We start from the raw sequence: 25,663 nt of genomic DNA, 5'->3' as shown, positions 1-25,663 counted from the left end.
GGGAAAGGATTGCATGCCAAAAGTTAACATAAATACTCAGGACACTGTCCCCACTGGCACCCCCCAGATGCATTCAGGCACTGCTGGAACGTCACAAAGCACTTGCTTTGAATGCCCACAACATAAAAAAAGAGTCAAATTTAAAGCAGCAAAGCAAAAGTAGTACATTTAAATCCAGATGACACTAATAGCAAGCAGACAGCAGCTTACCTTCCATATCTTTTCCTAACTGCACTTTCCCAAGAAGCATGCAAAAAACAAACTTGTGTTTCAAGGGGAAAAAAACAATTAACTGGTCTTCAAAGTGTTTAGACAAGATAATTCTTATGACTAAGCAAGTCTATAACTTTTTTTTTTCATGCTTCTTAAATACAGTTTTTCTCAGTTGATCTCACCCTCCCCAAGATACTGCTCAGACTTTCTGACTGGCAGAATTTTTGCTGTATTGATGTACAAATCTATCCAGTCTTCTCAAACAAGCCTTATCAGGGAACATGAGAGAACATTTAAACACCAGGTACATTCCAAATGCAAATCTCCACACTAACACATTTCATTAGAAGGTGATGCACTGCCTATAATTATTTGTTTTGCACTGAAGCACAGAGAATAAGGCTAGTATGTCCTTTTGTTTGAAGGACTTTGAGCAAGCAGAAGCAAAACTAATCCAAAATCTTAATGAAATAAGAAGGAATCATTTTTGTCACTAAATCTCTGTGCACTGACCCTCCTTCCAAATGATCTATTTTCATTTTAAGGAAGCTATTTAACAAATTCAGTAAGAGAGCTTGACAGCCTGTTCCTGGTTTCAGTATTTTAATATCATCAGCCTAAAATAAATGTCTGGGCACAAAACCTGAAATATTTTGAAGCAAGTTTGTCCTCTTGGAGCACTGAAGGAAGGATGAGAAATTTTGGAGAATATACATGATGAAGAAAAAGATGTAATTTTCTTGGTGCATTGAATTTTGGCACATTAACAAGAAGTACTTTTGTATCAGCACTGTATTTTTACAGGAATAAAAGCATTGTGAAGAGAACATGTGCCATAGAGAACAGGCACAAAAGACCTTCTGGCACTTCACAGTGCTCAGGGAAGCAGCTGGGTTGTGTCTGGCAGTGCTGGACAAGTCACTCTCAGACACCACACACCTGCAAAACATCATTTTCTTGCCATGTCCATTGCCTGACTTCTGTGTAACTTCTTTGCTCTGATTTAACAGAGGGCAGCTTACACTAACCAAGACCCTGAGGACATTTGCAATGGGAAACTGAGCAGTTTGTCTGGACACATTACTTTGAAGTCAGAGACCTTGTGATATCTTCAGCTCACATTCTTTGACTCTGGAAAGGTCAAAACCAAACAAAAACCCCCAGCCAACCTAAAGCACGCCTCTAACACATTTCCAAGAACAAAGTCAAGTAAGAAAGGCAGGAGGTCACTGACCAGGTTAAATTCCTACACCCAGCTCTGCTGATTCACACTCACATCCCAAATTACCCATTTCTAAAGACAGCACTTGTGGAAAAAGCATTTCTGTGTTTACGCCTACTGGGTGCAAGAAGGAACCTCACCCACTCTGAACTTCAGACAGGTAAACACAGGGCTGAGACTGACCATGCTGTTCCAAACCCTGACTGACAGCACCTCCCTACTTGGCTTAGCAGTGTGCTCTTGCATGGCCAGAGCATTACAAGTTCAAGATCCAAGCCCATCCAACCACTGAGGCAGCTATTATAAGCTGCTCTGTGGGGAGACTGAAGAGGATGGTAATGGTGCACAATAAGCACCGGCCACCAAATATTTTAAGTCCCAGGATGGCTCTTATCTGGTGTAACTCTAGGTAAAAAAAGAGATGAACTTCATTTGAAAAGAAGGTTCTGTAGCTGTCTGGCACAGAGCAGCCAAGTACATGTATGACAGCATCATCTAAGGAAGCAAAACTAATTAAAATTAATTTTACAGTCTGTTAAGCAGTTGTGCATCTTCATGTTCAATTATCACCTTGTAAATTTTACAAAATGCATAACCTGCAGATTCCAACTACTATGAAAAGAAATGTAAACTTAAAGGGAATACAAATATATCCAAGTCTGTAAAATAGAGTCCCTTTCTATGTCTCTTCTCTTACCATCTTCAGGAAGATACTACTTGCAAAGTTATTCCTGCTACATTATACATAGAAAACAACTCTACTTCATGCAGTATTTCAACTACTGTGTCACAAGTCCAGTTTTACTACAAGCTGACAGAAAATACCTACCAGGTACTAACAGAGTTACAGAGCTATAAAGGTTTCAAAGCTTCTAAAATTACATAAGAGCTTCCTGAACATTAGAAGATTACCTGTAAAGGCTGATTCTCAGGAGTGGGATTGGTTTTGGATAGTTTAACCATCTCTTTTATCTGGTAGACAGCATAAGCTAAGGTGACCCACGGAGAAGAACTGATGCCCCAGGCAGGCTTGTTCACATCCTCTTGCTCTTCTTGGTGTTTAGTTTTCTTTGGAGGGAGTCTGGGCTCAGTCCTAGGCATGATATCTTCCGACTGCTGCTGCACAAGGTCAATAGTTGCTATGGGAACAGGACTGGAAGGCACTGGAATCCTTTCCGCCAGCATTGTCTTTTCTGGAGTTTAAAACAAAATCATCACTGGCAAAGCCAACAAGCTTAAAAAAGAACAACCCTGATGAAGCAGACAATGAGCATGAGCTTTCACACTGTGGTTATCACTGCCCTGAAAGCAGAGCACTGGCACAGCCACCAGGAGCCAGACCCAGCACAGTCTGGTTAGGGAAACGTGGCTGCTGCCTGATGAGCACGGCTGCTGGGCCTTGCACAGGGGCTGAGGAGCATGAAAAACTCCAGTTGCTTGCAGCAAAGAGTTCCTATGGAGTTATGCAGTTAGTGAGACAAGAATTAAGGGTGGTGACACACTGGAAGACACAAAGTATCTGTCAAAGAGTTTCAGGTAAAGGAAGAAATTCTCCCAAGAGACCTTTACATCTCAGGTCTTGCAATAAACTGTAATAGTTTTTGTAACTATCTTGAAATGTCATCCATAAAATGACTGCCATGACCCAACCCAGCATGCCTTACAATCTTGAAGAGCCAGAGTATTCATACAAAAAATAATTAAACAGATTTTTAGTAACTGGGGGTTATTTTCAGTAATAGCTCTGTGCTCTCTGTAAAAAAACACATTCTGTGAACTTTGAAAAAATATTTTTTCCAAAGAAAATATTTTACAGATTAACAAGATCTTTCTTTCAAAATTATAGAATTACTTTTACACATTTGGTTTACAAACTCCTAGATAGTACTGGATATTTTAAGCAAGGGCTGGATGTTCTCAAGAAGTGAAGAAACGAGGAGACTCATCCTGCACACACTTGACCACATGTTTCATTTTACTCATCCAACTTGGTCTGCTTGAAAGCAGCCTAATTACTGTCATGCTTTAAATTAACATACACACTGTTAAAATGGGTAGTGTGTATTAAATGAAAACCAAGGACAGAAACAAAGAGAACAAGGCCACTGTGAACAAACTGGCCTTTTGTAGATTTATGTGTAATTAACTGACTGCTGATGGGAAAGTGAAGCAGCAAATAGCCTTTTCACCTTTCCATTTTTTGCCATTATCATTTGAACACAGGTGAGGTAAATACTAGCAAAATATATATTTGAACACTTCAGTACAGGCAGCTTGATAATTTAATATTCCAGCTAAAGAAAACTAACTTTCATTTCATACTCAGAACTCATACTGGAAAGTATTTGGGTAAAAAGCAGCTCAAAAATTCATGACTTTTCACAGTTAGCCAGAGTTTTATTGTCTTTGTAAGAATTATAGTCACAGTAAACCCCTAACTTTGCTACAAGAATTTGGTTTCTGGTTAGTCTTTATATTGATAGAGATTAAAAAGTTCAAGTTCCCCCAGAGAGGAGATACCTCTCAGGTTTAAAAAAAAATCTATAAAATTTTTTGTCCTCTGAAGCCACCTCTACAATTTCTAGCAGGTGGCTTTGACTGAATATGAGAGCACAATGTGGGACTGAGGTGACCTTAACGAATTGATGCAACTGAAATGACTCACTACAGCTGTGAAGACTAACCTAAGGATTCTCAGAACTGAGAGGACATACAGGCAGCAAAATATATCATGCTTTTCTTCTATGGACACTCAAGAACTCGATGCTGCCCTTCTTGTAGCAGCAGCAGCACACCACTTCAATTTCTTCACTGCTCAAGACAAAAACTTCCCACTTGAAAATGAACGGTTTTGTCAAAATCCAAGCTCAGACACCAAAGATACAAAAGTAAAGCTGCAGGAGCAGCTACAGAGAGATCTTTTTTTCACTACTTCTAATTCTGTAGTGTCTCTGTGACATGCATATTTACCTTCTTCTTCATCAGGAACCAACATCCACTGGATCAGTGCAAACAGAAGCAGAATCACTAAACAAGCCATCCCTATTCCTCTGAATGTGGCAGCAGGACCTGTAATGAGATTTTTTTTCCTAAATTGAGAACCTACTTAATAAAATAAAATGAGTCAGCATTATGTGCTTCTTGGTTATGTATTGCCCATGCAGACTCTTATTAGCTTGTTTCATTACATTTTCCTCCCCCATCACTTCTTCAACAGGCTTTGTAAAGGATTTTTAAGCAAGTAATTAGATTCTCATTTGTTCATCGAGAGGCTTTATAGTATCAACCTATTCTCTCATAAAGGATTCATTCATCTTGCAGATGAGGTTAGGTATTTGACACAATAATGAAATGTCTAGGTGTAACATATTGAATCAATCTGGATCACTGACAGAACAAAGCCAAGAAAAAGAATTTGGTCTGAATGCAGTGCTGACCTTGCTTTGATCAGGGGCCTGGACTGGAGATCTCAGGGCCCTCCCCAGCCTGAGAAGTTCTATGATCCTGTGATCCATACAAAGTGTATAACTCTTTAACATATAACAATACCTACAGCATAAATAAGTTTAAAGCCAGCAGTTCAGTAAAACCAGAATAAATAAAACTGAAATTTTCAATATTACTTTTGCTTACCGAAGTAGTTGACCAAAACTCCTCCAACCATGGCTCCACATCCTCTGCCCAGCCCCAGGTGCAGGCCTTGCAGTATTCCCTGTGCTGATGTCCTCAGCTCCGGAGGCACGGCCGCGCTCAGGTACGAGATGCAGGCTGCCCAGATAGCTGCATGTGTGACACCTGCAGAAACAGACATCAGCGGGAGCACCAGGGCCACGGGTGGCCAACACAACATCTGGGCAACTGCACTGGAGCTGGAGCACGTGGAGAGAAAAACAACAAAAACCCTCCAGTGACAAATGTCTGTGAAGTACAAATCGGCTTTTGGTAATGTGCTACTGGCAACCAAGCCACAGAGAGACAGGACAAGTCCTTCTGCACAGACTGTCAAAAGCTCTTTCTCCTCTACGATGACCTCAGTTCTCTTCTGGAGACACAGTCCCTAGGGAGACAAGTCTCTCTGCCAGATTCATTGTGCCTTCAGAGTGACCCAGAGCCTTTGGAATACAGTCCCAGTTTCACAAGCTGCAGGCAATTAAAGCATCGATGCCTCTCAGCAGTCTCCTTACCACCACAGTGAAGGCAGCACAAAGGTCATAAAATCCAAACAGTATCAGAGATATCCATACCATTTCAGAGGCAAGAATTAATCCCTTCCTGCCCTTCTCACTCCCCGCAAAAACCCAGCGCCTCCCAGCAAACTCCTGCTGAACTCAACACCAACACACTCTGCATTTAGCACGGAATGGTCCAGATGAGAACAGCACACAAGCTCCTCAGGGTAGGCCAAAGACATCACTTTCCATGGCTGCTGTTGAGAGGCAGAGTCACTGTGCCTTCCTCCTGCTGCAGCTGCATCCTGCCCTGTGCCTGCATCCTGCGTGGGCGCTACCACCACTTCACCCACTCCTGCAGCAGCCATCCTCAGTGCCACCAACCATGGCCCAATGACAGCCCCAGTCCTCACTGCCACCAACCCCAGCCCCATGGCAGCCCCAGTCCTCAGTGCCATCAACTATGGCCCAATGACAGCCCCAGTCCTCACTGCCACCAACCCCAGCCCCATGGCAGCCCCAGTCCTCAGTGCCATCAACTATGGCCCAATGACAGCCTCAGTCCTCAGTGCCATCAACCATGGCCCAATGACAGCCCCAGTCCTCACTGCCACCAAGCCCAGCCCCATGGCAGCCCCAGCCCTCAGCAGAGACTGTGCAGGTGTCTACCCAGCAGATTTGGGGTTTCTACCCAGCACATTCAGGTTTATCTACCCAGCAGATGTGGGGTTGGGGACACTTTTTCCTCCTGCAGGAGAGCTAAGGGACAGCCAGCACATGGCCCTCAGCGTGGGAGGCTGGCTGCAGGTGGAGCCCTCCCCTTGGAGCACCTGCCTGGGGGCCTGTGTAGAGTGGGGAAGGACAGGACAGGCAAAGGCAGGGTTGTGGAGAAGTTAGAAAAACAAAACAGTTTTGTACTTCATCACACATTAAATAAGAATGAACTATTTTGCCACCCTCAGATTGAGTGGGAATTTTTTTTCCTTATTTCAGAGGTATTAAAAATAGCCATCACAGTTTACCAATTCCTAAGCTCTACTGCCTCAGTTTTAAACAAATATTGGCACAACTGATGATTCAGTCAACATGTTTCTGTCCTCTACACTTGACTTAGTAATGAACAGTTGGACAATCAATAATTACTTAGGCATTTAGGCTGAAGACTCCTAAGAGCAAGAAAACACATTTTTGTAACATACAGAATAATGTGGATTTTGCTTAGGTGAAATGAGCAATAGCACTATATGAAATTGATATAGTGCAGGTACACACATGTTAGATGTCCACCAGGCTGTCCAGGTCAAATTCACTCAAAATCAAACTCAAAACTCCTCAAGTTTTGGGTATTACACATATATATGTGCACGTATCTCTGTCTCAAGGTTTTGGTACTAGTACATCCCTGTATTGAATAACAAAAAGCTTGCATTAAAATGAGTCTATGTTACCTTACCATTTAGAGTTTAAGGCTTTAAAACTCACAGATTTTCCATGCAAAAAGCTTAAAGAGCTTTAAAACTCACTGAGTCTCTACTTTCTTTAATGCAGATCCATGGATGCCTTGCATATAGCAACCAAGAGCTGTCCCAATAACAAAGCAGAGCTAATTTAATATAGGTAAAGTGGTTTTGCTTTAGAAAGTACATAAATTAACATAAAACATGCAGTTTTATTGGCTGTTAAGAGCAAGCCAATTCTTAAAGCCAGGCAAATAAAAACCACATCAGAAATTATTTGAACGGAGTTTGTTTGAACACAAATGGCCGTAACTTAACCAACAGGTTCTTGGATGTTTTCATCTTTAGCAGTGCAAGCCCCACTAGAACACAGTGTTCTCAGTTTCTCTGAAAACAAATCCATACCTTTAAATCAGCTCACTACACTTGCCTTTAAAGGCACAGTCTTTTTATTTTAGTGTGTGTACATTATTAATGTGATTTTTATTATTTATACAACAGTAGCTATTTGAAACAGTTTTTACCACAACTCACATAAGAAGTCTGGTGTGGATTACTGTTACTGCTAACCACAATTCTTTTTAAAAGAAGTTGCTCACTATATATATTGTGACATTATTTGCTAAAACCACTAACCACCATTTCATCATCTGCACAACAGTTCCAACAAGTGCAGCAACCCTAGAGTGATGCTTGTAATTTTAGTGAATTTAGGATAATTCATATGTAAACCGTGAGCTGAAGATTTGGAGATCCAAATATATTTCAAGAGAAATATGCATCATAATTATTGTCAGCCAAAGGCCAAACTCTTTGCTCTCTAGACATAACCGTGTTGCTGGAACATCAGTAGGAGTCACTTCTTAGAATAGTACTTGTTTTGGAGTTTGCTGAGTAACTGCCAAGTGAAAACAGCTCATTTTCAGGTTAACAAGATGGTTTTGTAATTTAGAAAAATTCCTGTCATGCAAACTGGTGAGCTAGCATAGCTGTTATCAGAGAACCTGGACCAGTGCCCTGGAACAATAAATTGCAGCTAACTAGCATAGCAAAACTTTATCTGCTAAGTGCCAAATGAACAAGATTGCTTGTGTGCAATATATATAGATATATATGATTTACAAGGATGTCTTGAAATCTTCAGTTATTACAGATTCAGCCTTAGCTCTTATTTTCATACATTGCCTGTGCAAGTCAATACAGCACAGTGGTTGAAAACTTTGTATTGAGAAGTGAGTTTAAATCTCATTTACTCCTTTGAGAGTGCAATGCAATGAGAGCTGTCCTCATTCCATCTACAAACAGCAGCTGGAACACAGCATGGTTCTTATTACAATCAATAGATGCAGTCTGTGCAGAGTCATCTCCCAGAAAGGTCTCCATGCCCTCCAGCAACAGCACATGGGGATAATCCTGCTTGTATTGCAGGAACATATTGTACAGAAAAAGAAATTTTTTACAGAAGTCAACTAAAACTTCTGTTAGCCTTAAAACCCCTCAAGCTGAGGAGTTTACATAGAATGTGACAGCTTCCTGGAAAAAAGTTCTGCACAATTAGAGCAAGGACTTCACCAAGGGGTTCCAAAGACCTGTCAACTTGATGGCCCACATGGTGCACACATGTTGTACACAATCTACTCTTTTTTGGTTCTCAATACTTCTAATCCTTACATAAAGAAAACAGCTCCAACTCTTGCTTCCCTCTGTCAACAAGCTCACTTAACAATAAGAGCTTCCACCTCACCAAATTTCTTTAAGATATCACTTCTTACTGCCACTGACAATACAGTGGTTATACAGGAGAGCAAGCAGAGCCCAAAGAAACAGGACTTGGAACTGCTGCAGAAAAAAAACAGAACTCTAGAAAAGATGAAAACTGGTAAGAGCAGGAAGGGAATGGATAAAGGAGGGGGGGGGAAGTCAGCAGTACTTCTAAAAAGATAACCTTGATCCCCCATTTGGCAACACTGAATGGGATGACTGGAATCCCACAAATGCAGTGGCAGCGCTTAGACACACGCGGGGCACCCATGGACATCAGGGACCAACAAATGACGTCTGAAAAGGGCACACAGAACACAGAGACCTGGGGCTGGGTGGGGGAGCTGTGCGTGGGTTTGGTTTGGGTTTAGCTCTCTCATTTGCTGACTATAAATAACTGCAAATAGCCAGATTAACCAAGGAAGCCATGATTCAGCAGTGGCTAAAAATATGGTAACATCTGGCAGATACATTTATGACAAAGTATTATTTTGAAGGTCCTTCATTTTTTCTTCAAATCTCAATTATTCAGGACTTGTGTACTGCGTACTCTTGGTCTATGTAAAGGCAAACCTATGTATTGTGCAATTCATATTGAAATTTCAGCAGAATAAAAACTACATTCAAAGTGCAAGAAACTTCTTTTTCAGCCATGACTTACAGGATTCTGCCGGCACAAACTTATGGCTGTATTGGTGAAACCACAAGGGTTTTTTCCTATATTTTGATATGGGATATTTTTGGATTAGGTAAAAGGCAACATCCAAAGCTTTGTGTTTATCATTTGTTTTTCCTAGATGTTTGAGCAGGTGGGAGTATAACACAAATCATTCTTCAGTTTCTTTGTAACACATTCCTATTTTAACACTTGGTATGAACAATGTAGCATCAATTCAATAGTTGTGGTTTGGGGGCTTTTTTAATAACAAAATTCAGAAGCTTGCTGTTGTGGCAATTATAATATGATAAACTGTGTTTTATTAGCTTGGAATGTTAAGGAACAAGGACACAAATGGATCTCTCTGTGTGTATGTAGAGTCCACCCAGTGCTCTCTAATGGCATTTTGTAACTCAAAGTCTACCTTACAAAGATTTCTGTAAGTATCGTAGAAAAAGTTAATTTAAATTCAAGTTATGCTGCACACAGAAGAATAAAACTTCTAAGTATAATCTGAGGAAAAAATTCTAAATATTATTATATAAAACCAAAATACTGGTTTTAAAAAGATGGCAAAAATGGAACTCTTCAAATATTGAAGAAATAGGAAGTAAAACAGTTCCACTTTTTCATGGTTTTGAGAAGTGGCACCCACCACAACAAAAGGTCACAAAAAAGACACAAAAAAAAAGGTCATAAAAACTAAGCAAGAACAATGTATACTTTAACATTGCAATGAAGTTCTTACAGATTTCTACAACAGGATTTGAAAACAGGACTCAAGTTACTTGTCAATAGACCACACCTCTATCCTTGTAACTAAGTTCGTGAAAGGGCATGTCTCTTTAATAAGTTCTCTTAGCATTGAGAAAGCACTGAGAGAACTTCTGATCTAGCTATTAAAACAAAAATTCTATAATCTGAAAGTACTGATGGAACTAAAAACCTGAAATATTTAACCCAGACTATGTTTGGAGGTTTTTTGCGGCATCCTTTCAAGGACTGCAACCTCTGGCATTTAATGACGTTCACATTCATCACCAAACAGGATTTGCAGTAGGGGTGTACCCTCATAGCTCATGCTTCTGTCTCTTTGTTTATTTAAAGGGTGTGTTGGTCTCACACAGTTCTGTTTGAATAAACACAGAACTGTGCACAATCAAATGCACACCCACCCTTTTGACGTCAAATATTTCCCAGGATAAACAGTAATGGTTTATGTGTTTTATGAACCTGCATCTTCTGGGGTATTTGTGGTCAAAACAATAGAGAAATACCAGATTTTTTATTTAATCATAGCTCACTTGAAAACAAGATACATGGGAGCACTTGATCTTGTGCTGGAAGGTCTTACCTTGAAGCACTTCCATCGGAAGAACAGTCCAGGCATTTTCCAGGTAGGAGATGTAGATGTATCGTGCTGTGTTACAGGCAAGGCCAATATAAAGCACTCTAAGGGAAACAGAGAAAGGAGAAGTCAGGACAGTCTGCACTTTCCCTTTCTGGTATGTTATAATACAGCTTACTGATTTAGAAGTTATTTGCATGCATACGGTTTGCCAGTCTAAAGCATTTGCTCAACAGAAAATATATCCTTCAAGTCCTACACCCAAACATAAACTCTCCTCCTGCCCATTCAACACATTCAAAATCCTAATAGAAAAAGAGACAGCAAACCCACTGAGCTTTTAATTGAGCTCTGTAGTTCTATGCCACACTCTAAATGGGATTGTGTTTCAGAGAGAGCATTTCTGAGAGCATTCAACATCCTTTCCAAACAACCTGCTTTTCTAATCATCCAGAGATTCATTCTGCTATTTCAATGAAAGCCTGGAGCAGGTTTGTATTAAAGGAATTAATTTTAACCCAATTAATATAAGTTTATAGTCCCAGTATCTACAAACTGCTCAGAACTACTCTAAAACACATCCCACAGAAGCAATATGGTTTATAACAACATGCCTCAGGATAAAACTTAGCCATCCTGTTGAAAAGCAGCAGATGCTGCATCTCAGAATTTAGAGGGAAAAAAAACCAACAAAAATTCTTACAACAGCTTTTAAACAATGAAATACAAAGACTATTTGTGAAGTGCATTTCCCATTGCACATTTAACCTGATGAGTCTTCCCTTCCAGTTCTTAGATTTAGCACAGCTTCCCTCTGGGGTGCTCATTCATCCAGCTATCTTCCTCTTATTTTTAGATGGATCTTGGGAAACAAAGACTTAATTGAAAACATGTTTACAGCTTGAAAAAGGGTGCTATTGCAACCTTTAAAGATTTTTTTCAGCGACAAGGGTAATTTGTTGTCCCAATAGGGCTTGTTGTCTGAACCTTGGTTGGGCATAAGTGAAATAAATGCAATTAAGGTGAAGCACTGACCTTGTGAAAGGGCTCTTTATTCTTTGTGCTGCTTTTTCAGTTAGTTTTTCTACAAATGCACACCAATAATTAAATGGTACAGAACCACTGGAAAATCTAGTGAGACACCCTCACAAAAACACAGCATCTTGTCAACATCTGAGGTCTCCAAATACACATGTTGACAGTGAAAAATCCACTACCAGGGTTTTTATCATGTCAGTGATATCAAAAAAGGCCTGTGCATTTCACAACAAGATGAATTTACTTTCAACAAGTCGGGCAAGCTGGCAGGAAGTCATCCCCCCTCAGTCATAGATCAAACCAAGCTGTGCTGCTTCCAGATACATGTGAGGTCCATGAATAGCTGGTTTAAGCTGCCTTTAGGCAACAAAAGCCCAAGCATTCAAGGAAGAAAACATGGGAAGCCATGAAAAAGTTCACTGTTATACAATAATGAGAACAAACTTGTTCTTTGTGCTGTGAATCATAAATTTCATCTCATTCTTTAATTAATGCCTTCTGTTCCAAACAAATAACTTGGTTCCTTTCATAGCCACAACTTAATGTAGCTCTTATGTACAACCACATTTCTGAAATGTATTAGGACACATCAGCCTCAAAAGGTAACCAAACTCACAAGGTCTGCAGGCTCCTGTCCTCCCTACTAGAAAGGCCCAGGGTGATGCATACTTTGAGGAATACAAAGGAATGGCCTCACATATACATTTGTTTTTCCTCAGCAGCAGTACAGATGCACCTCTCTGTTTAGGATGAGGTCTAGACAGCTTAATTTCACTTTTGTCTAGCAAAAACTCTGTCTGTTCTCCAAGAACTGTTTTCCTATCTCAGCTGTTCCCTAACACAGCCACACCAGAGATGTGACCTCCTGCTGCTTCAGAGCTCTTCCACCATCACTAACCACTCACCTACCTGTTTTTCCAACATGTTACATTTGCAGAAAGATTTGGGTTTGGAATTTAAGAGCAGCAATTTAGTCAGGATCTACCTCTTAATTTGTTAGCATATATGTACAGAATTTTAGGTAAATTACAGTTTATGAAGATTTCTATAAATAGGGTACGTCACACAAAAACTTTTGTATATTTACAGAGTCTTTTCAAAAATGCATTTATAATAATCACTTAGGCTCCCTATCAGACCTAAATGGAAAATGTAAACAGATGTTCCTTATGAACCCTATATGCAGCACCCACACTGCTACCATACTCACTTCACAGGTTAAACATTTAAAGCACTGAATCTATATTTGTGACAAGGAGTCTGAGCTGTTTACAGCCATGACTACCAGTCTCTGCTTCCCATAAAAGCTCACATGCTGGAACTGTGGTCACACAAACACATTCTAGCCTAACCTCAAGTAGGAAGTTATTTTCAGAGCTTGACATCATCTTTTTAAGTGACTAGCAGTTTTGAGTGCTTCTACACCAGGTGGGGTCTAAGTATTTAATAGCCAGTTTTGTACATTTTTTTGCTCATAGTATCACAAATGGTTTGGGTTGGAAGGCACCTTAAAGATCACCTTGTTCCAACCCCTCAGCCATAGGCAGGGACACCATTCATTAGGCCAGGTTGTTCAAAGCCCCATCCAACCTGGTCTTGGACACTTCCAGAGATGGGGCAGCCACAGCTTCTCTGGGCAACCTGTGCCAGGGCCTCACCCCCTCAGAGTAAACAACTTCTTCCTAATACCCTCTCTCAAAGAAACACCAGAAGCACACATGCACTGCACAAGTGTATGAATAGCAGAGCTAATGAGGTCAGAAATTGGGCATTTTAATCAGCAGATATTTAATATGGTCATGTGTAAAATGCTTGGACAATAATTTGAACATTAGTTTAAAAAAACTGTGAAAACATAAGAGGTTCCAAACTGTTGTAAGGGTTTTATGTACCACCACATACAATGGTAGAAACAGAAAGATTTTTAAGACTTGAAAAGGGAAACTGAGCTTGTCTGATAAGGTGTAAAGCCCATTTCCTTGCAGTTCCACAAAGGATATTCAGTAGCATTTTTTCCTGCTACTGTGACAACACATGCAATTCTGGTACTCATGCCTGTCTTGAAACACTCAGCACAGAAAGAAAAATTGAATGATAATATTCAAATGCTTCAGAAAGAACGTCTACATCTAGAAGTCCAACAACCAGGAGGAAAGGAATTTTGAGCTATTAAAAAAATAAATAAAATATCAACACTGAATGCTTCTGGCTAAGTATATGGAGTTGGAGGCTATTGGAACTTTATTCCTAATAGGAAAATTATTATCTGCACTAGAAGGCAGCAGACAACACATATACAGAACTGTAAAAGAAGATGAGCTATGAACTCCCATCCATATTTCTTTGGGGAAGAAAAAAAAAGCTTGCTTCCTCTCAAACACACAAAGACACAAAGTTCAGAAAGTACAAGGTGGCAGGCAACCAGGAGGAGTCATCTCAAACTGTGATGACTAAACACAAGCATTAGATAACACTAAAATATGACTAATATACATTTCCCAGGTGTAGGTATGTAGAATGCTGTTTCATAGCAAACAGGGACTAGTGTTTAAACAATTCAATTTTGATCCGGGTTTAGCAAAAAAAAAAAGGAGCTAATCCCCTCTTATCATCCTTCTTTTCGCTGGGCCAATGCTCACATCCCCTCCATTTAATCTTGTTCACAATCCTACCACTCTTCTGGTTTTCATTCTTTAGCTGAAGTCTAAGCCTGAATTTTGTACTACAATATACACTGAAAGAGCATACCCAAGCTATATTTAGCTATGAGGACTGTGATCTGTTCTCACCACTCCTCCATCATCATATCCTTCCTCCAGGCTTTGCATGCAAGGTGTCATTTTCTCTTACTAATTATTGTCAAATTCAGAGATTAAGACTAACTCTAAGTAAAGAGACCCTCCTCAGTTTCAAGTAAGAAAGAACGCCATCTTTTAAGTAATCTCTCAAATTATTGTGCTAAACATCTCAAACATTTTTAGTAGAGGGCAAATGAATAAAAATATTCATCCCAATAAAAGCAAAACAAAGAGCAAGACCTTAGAACAGAATACACAAAAAGAACAGTGCAAACAGCTTAAAAATACTTACATCTCAATGACTGTATGATTATAAACTGGGTATTTGGAAAGGATATGATGCTAACAACACACAGTCTGAACTTATATGCACAGAATACCTGAGTAAATATTTAAAAAACCACCTTTACATCTTCATTAACTCAGATTTTCCCCATCTTTCCTCCCCTGTGCTTTTTTTAAAGAGTAGTAGAGGGTTTTAGAAGGCTATTAAGTCAATTTAGTGAATTTACTGGAAACCAATGTTCACTAATATGCTGGAAGCAGTCGCTTTCACTTACACAAGGCAAAAACAACAGGACAAGCCCTGCAGCCATCTCACTTCATAGCTGACACACACACTGCAACTGAAGGAGGAGAGCAAGCCCTGAACTAGTAAGTGACACTGCCAGGCTGCAACCTCATTCTGCCAACACCCAGAGTCTGATTACGAGGCCGTGTACACAGCAGGTGCTCACCTCATTTCCGCAGCTCAGCTTCTCCCCTCTCAGCCTGCAGCTGACACCTTGACACCTTTCCAGGCTACCGTGGGGGCAGTGAACTGCCCTGCATGGGGAACTAGGCTAAAGCAGGAGGTTTGCAGAATGCTGCTACTCACAGGAAAAAAACTGAAAAACTAATGGTATTTGTATGTCAAAACAGACAAACTTTGAATGGATGGCAATTTGCAAAGATCTCAGAGCGATGCATCAGGGAAAAAGGATATTTTCTGGAACTATCTGCAAAAGGTTATGGTGCCAGGCAGAAAGCACATACTAACATGCAACTCAAATGCAAAGCAAGCATTTCAGAGCATTTTCAACTCTTAAAATAACAAAAAAAATCCATCATGTGAGCCACATAACTGAGCATGAATTTAAAAAAAATATTAGCTTGAGTTTCACTTTGTAGCACAAGGGTTGAGCCTGAGAGTCACCATTTTTTGTACAGCTCTTTAATGATTGCTGCCATCTTACCTGATGTGACCAACCAATTCAATGAGTTTGTGGCTGAAGAAATAGGCAGTCAGCTCAGACACGTGACTGAGCACCGAACAAACTCCAAAGAGAGTGGTGGTGCCATTCAGGTCTTCCAAGTGCCAGTACAGAAAGGTGAACACAAAGCCATATCCAAACCCCATGAACCAGGCCACGAAGAGCACGGAGCCATACTGGATACTGCACAGCAGTTTAATTAGGTCCCAAAAACTGAAAGACTGTGACTGGCTCATACTGGTAGGAGTGTTATCTGAAGATTCATTGGAGGCATTTCTGTCCACCTGTGAGATCTCGACCTCTTTTCTCTTATTTTCATCTTGCTTGAAGTGCGCGTAATGAAATCGAAACTGGGTGGCCACAATCAGAGCCATTGTCATGAGGACACCAAAAACAATGAAAACAATCCTGTAGTTCTTGTACTCTGGAGCTTTACATCCTTGACCTTCAATGGCAACTTCTGTGTGAGTATAGTCAATGCCAATTCCCACGGAGAGCATAGCCAGGCCCCAGCCCAGAGACCCCCACATACGCTGCAATCCATAGCGGTCCCGGTGTTTGCCAAGGTACTGCAGAGTTATGGTGTCCACAATGGTGACAGAGGAAGCACTGAAAAATTCTCCTATTATGACAACCAGCAGAATGAGTAGAAAGATGGCCTCTACTTCTTGTTGATCATAAACAAGCACAACTTGGTCAGAAGGCATCGGCTTTGTGCTGATGGAAGCTGGGGTGGTGCTCAGAGTTGTGTTTCCTAGTGAGGCTGGGCTAGTGGCGGTCAAAATCAAATGGGTACTGTTCTCCAAGGTAAAATCCTCACCATTGCTCTGTGTAGGTACCAGGAATGTTACTTCAGGATTAGGCGTCCCTGTTGTTTCCAAAGTGACTGAACTGGAAGTGACCAGGTCTCTCCTCCCACGAACTTTCGGGGACGCAGCACTCACTGTGGTTAATGGAGAAGACATGGAGGTGTTTTGCAGGATTGTTGTTAAAAGGCTGCTTGCGTTGGTGGGATGTGCAGGGGGAAGGCCCTTTGGTACACATCTTAAGGTGGCTGGTCTCACAAATCCAATGCCCAGGTTGAACAAAACCCAGCACAAAAGTGAAAACAGGAGGACAATCTTGCCTTTCTTGAAGCGATCTGCCACCACTCCCCAGAAGGGAGCACTGCAAAACTCAATAAAGTACCTGATGCCCACCAGAAGTCCACTCTGGCTGGGGGTCATACCCAGCTGCTTGTAGTACACGGGCAGCAAGGGGTAGAGAGAGCCATATGCGGAATAGAAGAAAAAATAAAAGACCTTTGAGATCAGAAGATCGTTGTTTATTTTGACACAGTGCTTTTCTAACCAATCCAGCTCTTCATCTGGGGCAGTGGTTGTCTCTGTTGAAGGGGATTCATTATTGGGTGGCAAGTCTTGATCCTTGGAAATGCCATTGAAAGGATCTGCAAGCACATACTTTCTCTTCTGTTCCTCTTCATCGTCGGTTAGAATGGCCACCTTATCATCAGCTGCCATGGTTTACCACAAGCATCCAGGATCTGCTGGACTCTCAAGGAACTAGGGCTACCCTGTGAACAAATAAAACATAGGGTGGTTAAGGTACCACAGGGGAGCTGGCTGCAATGCCAGCCATCAAGGACAAAGACAGCTTCTTTCTTGTAAGTAACATTCCTGAGCAATAAATGCAGTATTCAGGGTGGAGAAGACCATTTGTCTAGACTAGTGGTACATGGTAGCATCAATAAAAATGTGTTTTATGACCAATCCTGTGAAGTTCTCCCAACATCAGCGTTTATATTGTGCAATAAAACATCTTTCATGTTTAGGAGAGAGAATAACATATATTCAGAGTTACTGTGGCAATTAAGTGCTAGCATTTGCAAGTTCTCTTCTTTCAAGGCAGCTTTTCTCCCCCAAGGCTAACTGCTTTATTTCCAGTATTCCCTCCTATGCCAAAGGATAGCCATGATTTTGTAATTAAGCAATGCAGCCACATGTATCCAGGTTATTTTGATCATCAACACATATTATCCAATGCCTCATGATGGCCTTCAAAGGGCTCAGCAGTCTCCTCTTGAAAACATTTTTCTAAGCACTCCACAGCTACAGCAGAAATTGATGGCAGGCTTGAGCTTCTATGCTGAATGGGAAGAGGTGGGAATTAGGATGGGGCTTTAAGACCAAAATTAGGATAACAATCTCAAAGACATAAAAAAGAAACAGACACAGGCCCTATAGAGGCATCTTCAAGTCAAATTCTGAAATGGAGAAGAGGTAGACTGGGAGGTAACAGCACTGCAGCTGCCTGCACTTATCTTCTGCAGAAGTGCCTGCAAAATTGATAAGCAACACTAAAAAATAAACACTCCTTAGACTTTGAGTGACTAGCCAGCTTTCACATTTAAAACCAACCCATTCCAATAGACAAGCCTAGCTAAGAAAAGCTTCCTTTTCAAAGAACAAAAACCAGCTCTGGCACCAGCTATCAGCTCCAAATCATTATTAAAAAACTGGTTTTGCTCTACTGGTACCTTTAAATTTAACTTAATAAGATCATCTCATGTTCATTGTGAGAAAGCTAAATATTTTATATATTTTGGTTTTGTAATCCTTTGCTGTTTGGATTAGTATTACTATCACAGAGTAACTTTTTCAAGGACCAATATTTGAAAGGAGAACCAGAAGAACCTGAAATTTCTCAAAGAGGACTCCATTTATGATCTTGACCTGCTCAAGGAATTTGAAGTTGGACAGGATGATCCTACTGAGTTCCTTCCAACTCAGGATATTATATCATTCTATGATAAGTATTTTTTGCAGTTCTGTACTTTATTCTAAGTAGAAGAGGACAATTAAATAAGTCTTTCATTACTCATCTGAAAGCACAATATCATCCCTTTAAAATTAGTCATGCAACAGTATATTCAGTGCCTTTAAATTAATTATAATTCATCATTATTTAATACTGACAATGGATTTGGAATGGATTATTTAATACTGACAAAGGCTAATAAGAGAGAAGAGACTAACATTCACTAGTATGTTAAATTAATTGTTCCCTATTGATTCAACATATATGTAACAGCTGACAACAAGCCATGAGTATTTCTAAAAGCAACAGTTCACAAGAATAATCTAAACCTTACACAGTTCAGTGAAAGACATGTCTAAAAATACCACCATTAAAATCCCAACCACTCATAAGGTTTGTCTGTTTTTCACTTTTAAATGTCATTTCTATGGGATACTATCTATGAGGATCTCTGGTTTCATTTAGGTAGAAAAGGCTACATACAAATCTTGGAACCTTAAATATTCATGTATTCAAGGTCAGAAGTAAATGAAAACCATGCCAGCATATACACAGAGATACAAGTTTTTCCTCCAGTTTCCTCAGAGACAATCCAATTAAATTTTTAAAAAAGTATTTCAACTGTCAAAAGATTAGGCAGTCCTAATAAAGTTGTTAGAACAGTCAAATGTGAAAGGACATTTTCTTGCTCCTACCTGTTACCATCAAAAGCCACATGAACCAAAACCCAGCAGCTGTCTAGTGAGCTCCTGCAATTTTTGGTTCAGCCAACCACATCCACCTGACAGGTGGAAGAACTGTGGGGTTTTGCTCACTTCTATATCCATAAAACAAGCCCTTCTAATGAGTAAATTAGATCAGTCATCATCTGTGCTCTTATTTTCTTTATGCCTTCCCTTTCTTTGACAACAAAGACTCCAGATCTTGTGCAGAGCCCCACTTATGTCAAGGGGTTGTAACTGAGCTTTCAGTATATGCTCATCTGTTTACAGCAACTTGCTTGTTTGCAGCATTAGAGCTTTACAGCATTTACTTCTGAAGAACAGATTTCCTGTTCTCCAGACATGACAAGATAGAACTCACATTTTAACCACGTGAATATTTTAGCACAACTTCTTTGTCCTTCTTTGTAAGTATGGCTTGAAATCATCCTCATTTAAACAAGTTTATTCCTGTATATGAGCTCTGAACCAGCTGGTTTCATATAAATAATACTAAAAGCTTTTAGAGCAATTACTATTAATTTTGTTTCCCTTTTCTCTTGAAGTGGAATTTCAATTCCCTATGTTGTATGAATAGTGAGTACATCACAAATTATGATACTGTTAATCTTTAAACTCTCCAGTTGCTGCATATTCTTCCCCCCTCCATAATTTTTATCAGCCTCAGCATCCATCTTCTAATGCATTGCATTTCCATAATCCAAAAGATCCACTCCTGCTATTCTGACTAGAACATCCTGGGTTAGAAGGCTATGAAAAGTCTATTTCATAATAATTTCAGTAAATATTTTCCCACACTAAGAGCTTCATTGGATGTTATTAATAATACAGAATATACTCTTCAGAAATATAACAGCATCAAGAGTGGTAGGAGCCATATGGCATCCTTTATTGTTTTGATCACTAGTTTGTTTAGGAGTCAGGTTTTTGAAAGTCATATTAAGCAATGTTTTAAATTCTAAAAATAATTGACTGAAAACAAGAAAATGAACAGAGTATTCTGTTCATTATTCTGTTATTATTCAGAGTATTCTGTTCATTCAGTTACTGAAAGAAATCTACAAAAACCCTGAACCAATAGGGATTTCCTTCTACAGCAAAAACCCCGTGCCAGTTGGGGATTGAACGTGCAGCAAACTAGATAGATGGAAAAACCAATATACTTCTCAGTGATAAGGGACTAGTTATCTATTGGTTATTTTAACCATTGCCTTCAAATACTGTATCTTTACTTTGCAAATACTTTTTTAATGCATAAGACAATAGGAGGACAGAAGGCAAGCTGAGAATGAACAACAGAGAATAGGAGTAAAGAAGAAAGGTTAAGAGAATTAACAGATGGACTTCAGAGTCAATATAAATTTTAACTCATTTGCAGTTGAAGAGAACACAACATTCTGGTAGAGGCCTGCTGAATGTAATCTGCTCTGCCAGGACAAATGAGATCAGAGAGGTTGCAGTGAGGTATCCCCACTCTAAAAACAGAAATAATGGTTTGGAGGCGTTACCCCCAGACTTAGGGTTCAGAAACACCCAAGAAAGCCCTAAGATATAAAGTGGAAAGAACTCCTCCAGGAATCCTGAGAAAGCCCTGCAAAGGAAACGGGAAGAGGCATAGCAAGGGCACCGCACATGTGTCACAAGACAGCACTTTGGTCCTCCAACTAACAAATGAGCTTTCATCCTAACAGAGGTTTACACTTCCAAACCGCTACAGAACTCACAACTGGGAACCAAGCCCTTGTTTCCTCACCATCCCCATCACCCCTACAAGGCTACAATGCGAAGGGAGCTCAGTGAGCCCTGAAGTGCCGATTTCCCCCCTCCCCAGGCGTGATCCCAGCGCGGCGGGCAGGGAGCGCGCATCCCCGGCTGGCAGCTGCACGGGAAGCGCGGCACACACAGCGCTCTCAGACCGGGAGTATTCTGTGAGATCACGCCTTCTCCGAACCTCTTTATGCACAAGTGTGTCTGCTTCTCCTTAGATACAAAGAATGTCGTTTTTAACCACAAGGCTCTTCTCCCTTCAAGATTTGCACAGATAGGATTTTTTTTTAACGTAAGTAGAGACTATTATTTTTTCTGAGTTTCCTGCCCCACATCATCCCACATTGCTGTCACTTGCTTTAATACCCATTCCTCAGCAAGTCAAAATCCACTTTCAAGCCTTTACATCTAGAACATGTTTTTTATCCAGTCATCTCCTGCAAACAGATACAATTTCCCTGCAGACTTGCACCTTTGAGCAGCTATCTTGGGAATGGAGGAAGAACCATTTGTCCCAAGAAATTCAGTGATGACAGTGCAGTGGTCATTTTAAAAACTGTAAGAGCCTCTTTGGCAGGTAGGTAGAAAGAGGGTATTCTACATTTATTTAAGTATCTTCTTGGCATTCTTGCTTTTATTTCTTAAATCGATCCTCATTTAGTCTGTCTCTCCTAATAATTAACAGGATTTCAAGATCAGAAAGGATAAAAAGCTAATCTACTCAAGACAACCTGACATTACAAGAATAAAAACAAAACAAAAGAAACAAAGAAAAATAATAATACAGTATACTAAAAACTCAGCTCTCCCCTTGGAGTCACTCTTCCCGAAACTTTGGACAAAAAAAACCCTTGCTTTGAACTATATCTCAAATTAAAAAAAAAAAGGAGAAAAAAAAGTCAATCAAGAGATCAGCCTGGGGTAGCAAATCCCTAAACCTTTCAAGGAAAATACCACAGTACTTACAGAACCAGGCATTGAAACTTCATTTGCAGACCAACAGAAAGTTAGATTTGAGGTGAAAGTGTACTGTTGTTCTTAAATAAAGTTTAATTCACCATAATTATTCCATTCATTAGGCTTTGAGAATTAAAATATAATTAAGACTCACAAAGCAGAGACTCAAAATCTGGGTTTGAATGTATGTGAAACTTAAAAGACAAACCACCAAAAAAACCCGTGACAGTTCACGAGAAGACAGTGCAAATGATCAAGAGAGGTTTAACCCATTAAATACCTAAAAAATTACTAACTGTAGCAGATTTATATTTATACAGCCTCAGAAAACATACTCAGAGCAGGAATCATCAATTAATCTCTCAAACAACATGCAGCTGTAGGAACAGAGCAGGCCAGCCTGCTGTTTGCATTGTGCAGATAAATCAAAGCCAGCCAGAATGGCATCACATTTTAGTTGACCCCTTCCAGCCTTTCACTGACTAGAAAACTCACTTTGTAGCAAATAGATTAAAGTCCACATGAAGTTTTCATATAAACATTTTAAAATCTGTTAATAGAAAACATGTTTCTTCAAAACTCTTTTTTTAAAGTCACTAAGTATTCTTTGATCAAGAACAGGTCAGCTAGAAAAAGAGACTTGAAAACTACACAAAGGTTCACCTCACTCATCCCCCAGCTGGCGAAACTGCCATGAGTGCATCCATCACACAGCTCAGGCACACCACCTCCTCTTCAGCCCCCCCTGCCCCATCAATCCAAGCTCCAAAACCTTTGGAACATACTTTCTGCTCCAGTATCTGTGCAGCAGCTCCAGAAGGAAGCCTTGCATCCAGCAGGCCCACAAGGCACTGCTGCAGTAGCCATAAATAATAGACCACGTTTTCCATTTTCAAGCAAGTTTCACCCCTCAGGAGCAGCCCGGTGCTGTCGCCTGCATCCGTGCCAAAAAGGAGGAGAATGTTATGCAAACAACTTACATCATGACACAGAAGTGCCTGGACTCCATTCCCTCTTGCATCACCAAGGGTTCCCAAGCCTCTCCCAGCTAAGCCAACCTCCAGGCGGAGCCCTTGGATGGGCTGTTCCCTGCCAAGCCATCCAGAACAAGGCCCACAGGTTGCCCCACCTGCCCCACATCATTAAAGGTAAGCAGTTTCTCCTGTGAGGCCCCAGCATGAACACCTGACTGAATTTATAAAATCGGAAATAATTCACAGAGTGAATTTGTGCTGGGAAATGTCCTTGTTTCAATTGTAAGACAAGACACAAGTGTTGTAACATTAACCAACATAATTAGGGTTTCCATGAAAGTGAAACCACCGTGTTCAAAGTAAAGCACTTCAAACTGCTTTATTTTATGTTGGTGATATGCACTTACTTAATGTGTTGGGCTATAGGTTTTTTACCTTCTTCAATATGGATGTAAAAACTCTACACACCAAGACATTTAGTCAATTAGACTGGGAGATAACAGTATGCCTGAAATATGTCAAGATCAGGTTTATAATAGGTTTAATGCACTTAAGATAGGCCTGAAGTTGCTACAATAGTGCCACTATTAACATTAAACCGAAGAATACTACGAATCCTCATCTATTAAAGAAAAAACATTAAACTCTCATCTGAGGACTCCTGCATTCCAATCTTGTCTTCCATTTAATATGTGCACATTAAGATGTCCGAGTAGACTCTATTTGTTAAAGAGCTTGTTTTTAGTTGGTATCAGCCTCCAGGTTTTCTAACCAGTTTTCCAGTTGTCAACTGCCTCCAAGGTTTACACTTGATTAATGATGGTAATTTCCAAGTATGGTTTCAGCTCCAACCCAGGCAAGTGCCCAGGGCATTCCAGGAGCACAGTGCTGCCAGTGCTGGGGAGGGACAAGGGCACCCAGCTGCCCCACCAAGCCTGGCAGCAGCAGCAGTCCTGGTCAGCTGCAGGACAGCAAGGCCTTCCTGGCCATTCCAGCTTCTGAGACCAATCTGCAGGTGGATCATGCCACCAGCTCACAATTTCCCACACCGCTATATAAACTCAGGCCCATTGTACTGTAGCTGAGGATTAAGATGAATTTTAGGCTGCATTCAAGCTGTACCCTAGTACCAGCTCTGTTACTGATAAATCACAGCTTCCTCCCATTAGCTCCTCACACCGTCAGCTTCTACTCTCACATTCTCACTCCACGTGTTTGATTTTTTTTTAAGTCTTCTTACGATTTTTACTGGACTTATGACTACTACCACAAACACTACCCTTAAGGGGATGATTGTTTTGCTTTCTCCTGTTCCTTGGTGGGTCTTCAGAGAATACAAACAACAAAATACACGTCACCTTTGTCTGTTATTTCTACCCGGTGAAACAAAAACACACACAAAATAACCAAGCTAAAAAATTTTGTAATCTCTTTCCTTGGACGTTACCAACTAGTGGACAACAAGACCTAATACATCTTAGTAATGTAATAATGTTCGGAGAAGTTTTTATTGAAATACTTCAGCACTATGTTTATTCAGCTGTTCTCTTCTGCGGTAGTTTATCCAACCAAGTTTATCACTCCTCAACACTGCACTTTTTCATTAACACAACATTTACAAAGAGCCTGCTGCTAAAAGCTGCTAAACAGACAGGGATTTAAAACTCCATCTAACTTAGAACATCGCAGGCATCCGTAGCAGCTATGGCACCTTCAGCTCTGACTGCCTAAATAAGTATCTGTTCCTACGCTTGTTCCAATAAACAGAGGAGCAATCGACAGCCCGCTTACTAAACCCCACGGTATTTGAAGGATGTAAGGGCTCTGGATCCGAGTGACAGCCACACGTAACGCCACGCCTGGATGCTGGCGGCAAGGAGAAGTGCGGCGATGCCTGTGCAGGAGCTCCCGTGGGACACGGCCCGGCCAGCGGCCACCTCCGGGACTACGACTCCGTCACCGGGGAGGGCAGAGGGTATTTTATACGGCGCGGCCGCAAAATATATACGCTTCAACCACGATGCTGAGCTTCAGGAGAAGCGGGCCGGCACCCCACCGAGCTTGGCACCCACCACAGCGGCCGCCAAGGCTGACACAACCGGCCGGCCCCGGCGCGGCAGGAAACGCCGCTGGGGAAAAGCTGCGGCGCGGGCCCAGGGGCAGCAGCATCCCGGGCGGCTGCGGGGACGAGGCCTGCCGCCCCGATGGGAGGGCGCTGGAGCCGGTGCCGGGGCAGACACAGGGGGGGAACGGCCTCCCCATCCCGGTGCGCCACAGCCAGCCCCGGCCGCCCGTCCCCGCGGAGCGCGGGCAGGGGAGGCGGCGGCGTCCCGCCGGGCGGCCCCGGCTGCCGGCCCGGGCCCCCGCGCACCGCGGGGCCGCGCTGACTCACCTCGCCCGGGGGCGGCTCCGGGGGGCGCTCGGCCCGGAGCATCGCAGCCCCTTCCCCTGCCGCCGCGGCTGCTGCGGGCGGCGGCTCCGCGCACCTCCCGCCCCCCGGCCGGGCCGC

The 25,663-nt window shown here is 41.3% G+C and overlaps 1 protein-coding gene across 1 annotated transcript in view; it reads right to left on the bottom strand.

Moving 5' to 3' along the window:
- The window catches only part of MFSD6 (major facilitator superfamily domain containing 6), a 27,881-nt gene extending 2,218 nt beyond the window's left edge, over positions 1 to 25,663 (bottom strand). The window contains exons 1-6 of the mRNA XM_030952086.1: positions 25,547 to 25,663; positions 15,900 to 17,490; positions 10,835 to 10,932; positions 5,069 to 5,230; positions 4,406 to 4,504; positions 2,348 to 2,628 (exon numbers count right to left, since the gene is read on the bottom strand). Coding sequence (XP_030807946.1) covers positions 2,348 to 2,628; positions 4,406 to 4,504; positions 5,069 to 5,230; positions 10,835 to 10,932; positions 15,900 to 17,437 — 2,178 coding nt within the window. The 5' untranslated portion in view covers positions 17,438 to 17,490; positions 25,547 to 25,663. The remainder of the gene's footprint in view (positions 1 to 2,347; positions 2,629 to 4,405; positions 4,505 to 5,068; positions 5,231 to 10,834; positions 10,933 to 15,899; positions 17,491 to 25,546) is intronic.

The sequence above is a fragment of the Camarhynchus parvulus genome, chromosome 7 (genome assembly GCF_901933205.1).
Source record: "Camarhynchus parvulus chromosome 7, STF_HiC, whole genome shotgun sequence".
Classification (NCBI taxonomy): Eukaryota; Metazoa; Chordata; class Aves; order Passeriformes; family Thraupidae; genus Camarhynchus; species Camarhynchus parvulus.
The sequence above is the reverse complement of the archived record's forward strand: the minus strand, read 5'-3'. Positions and strand labels throughout refer to the sequence as shown.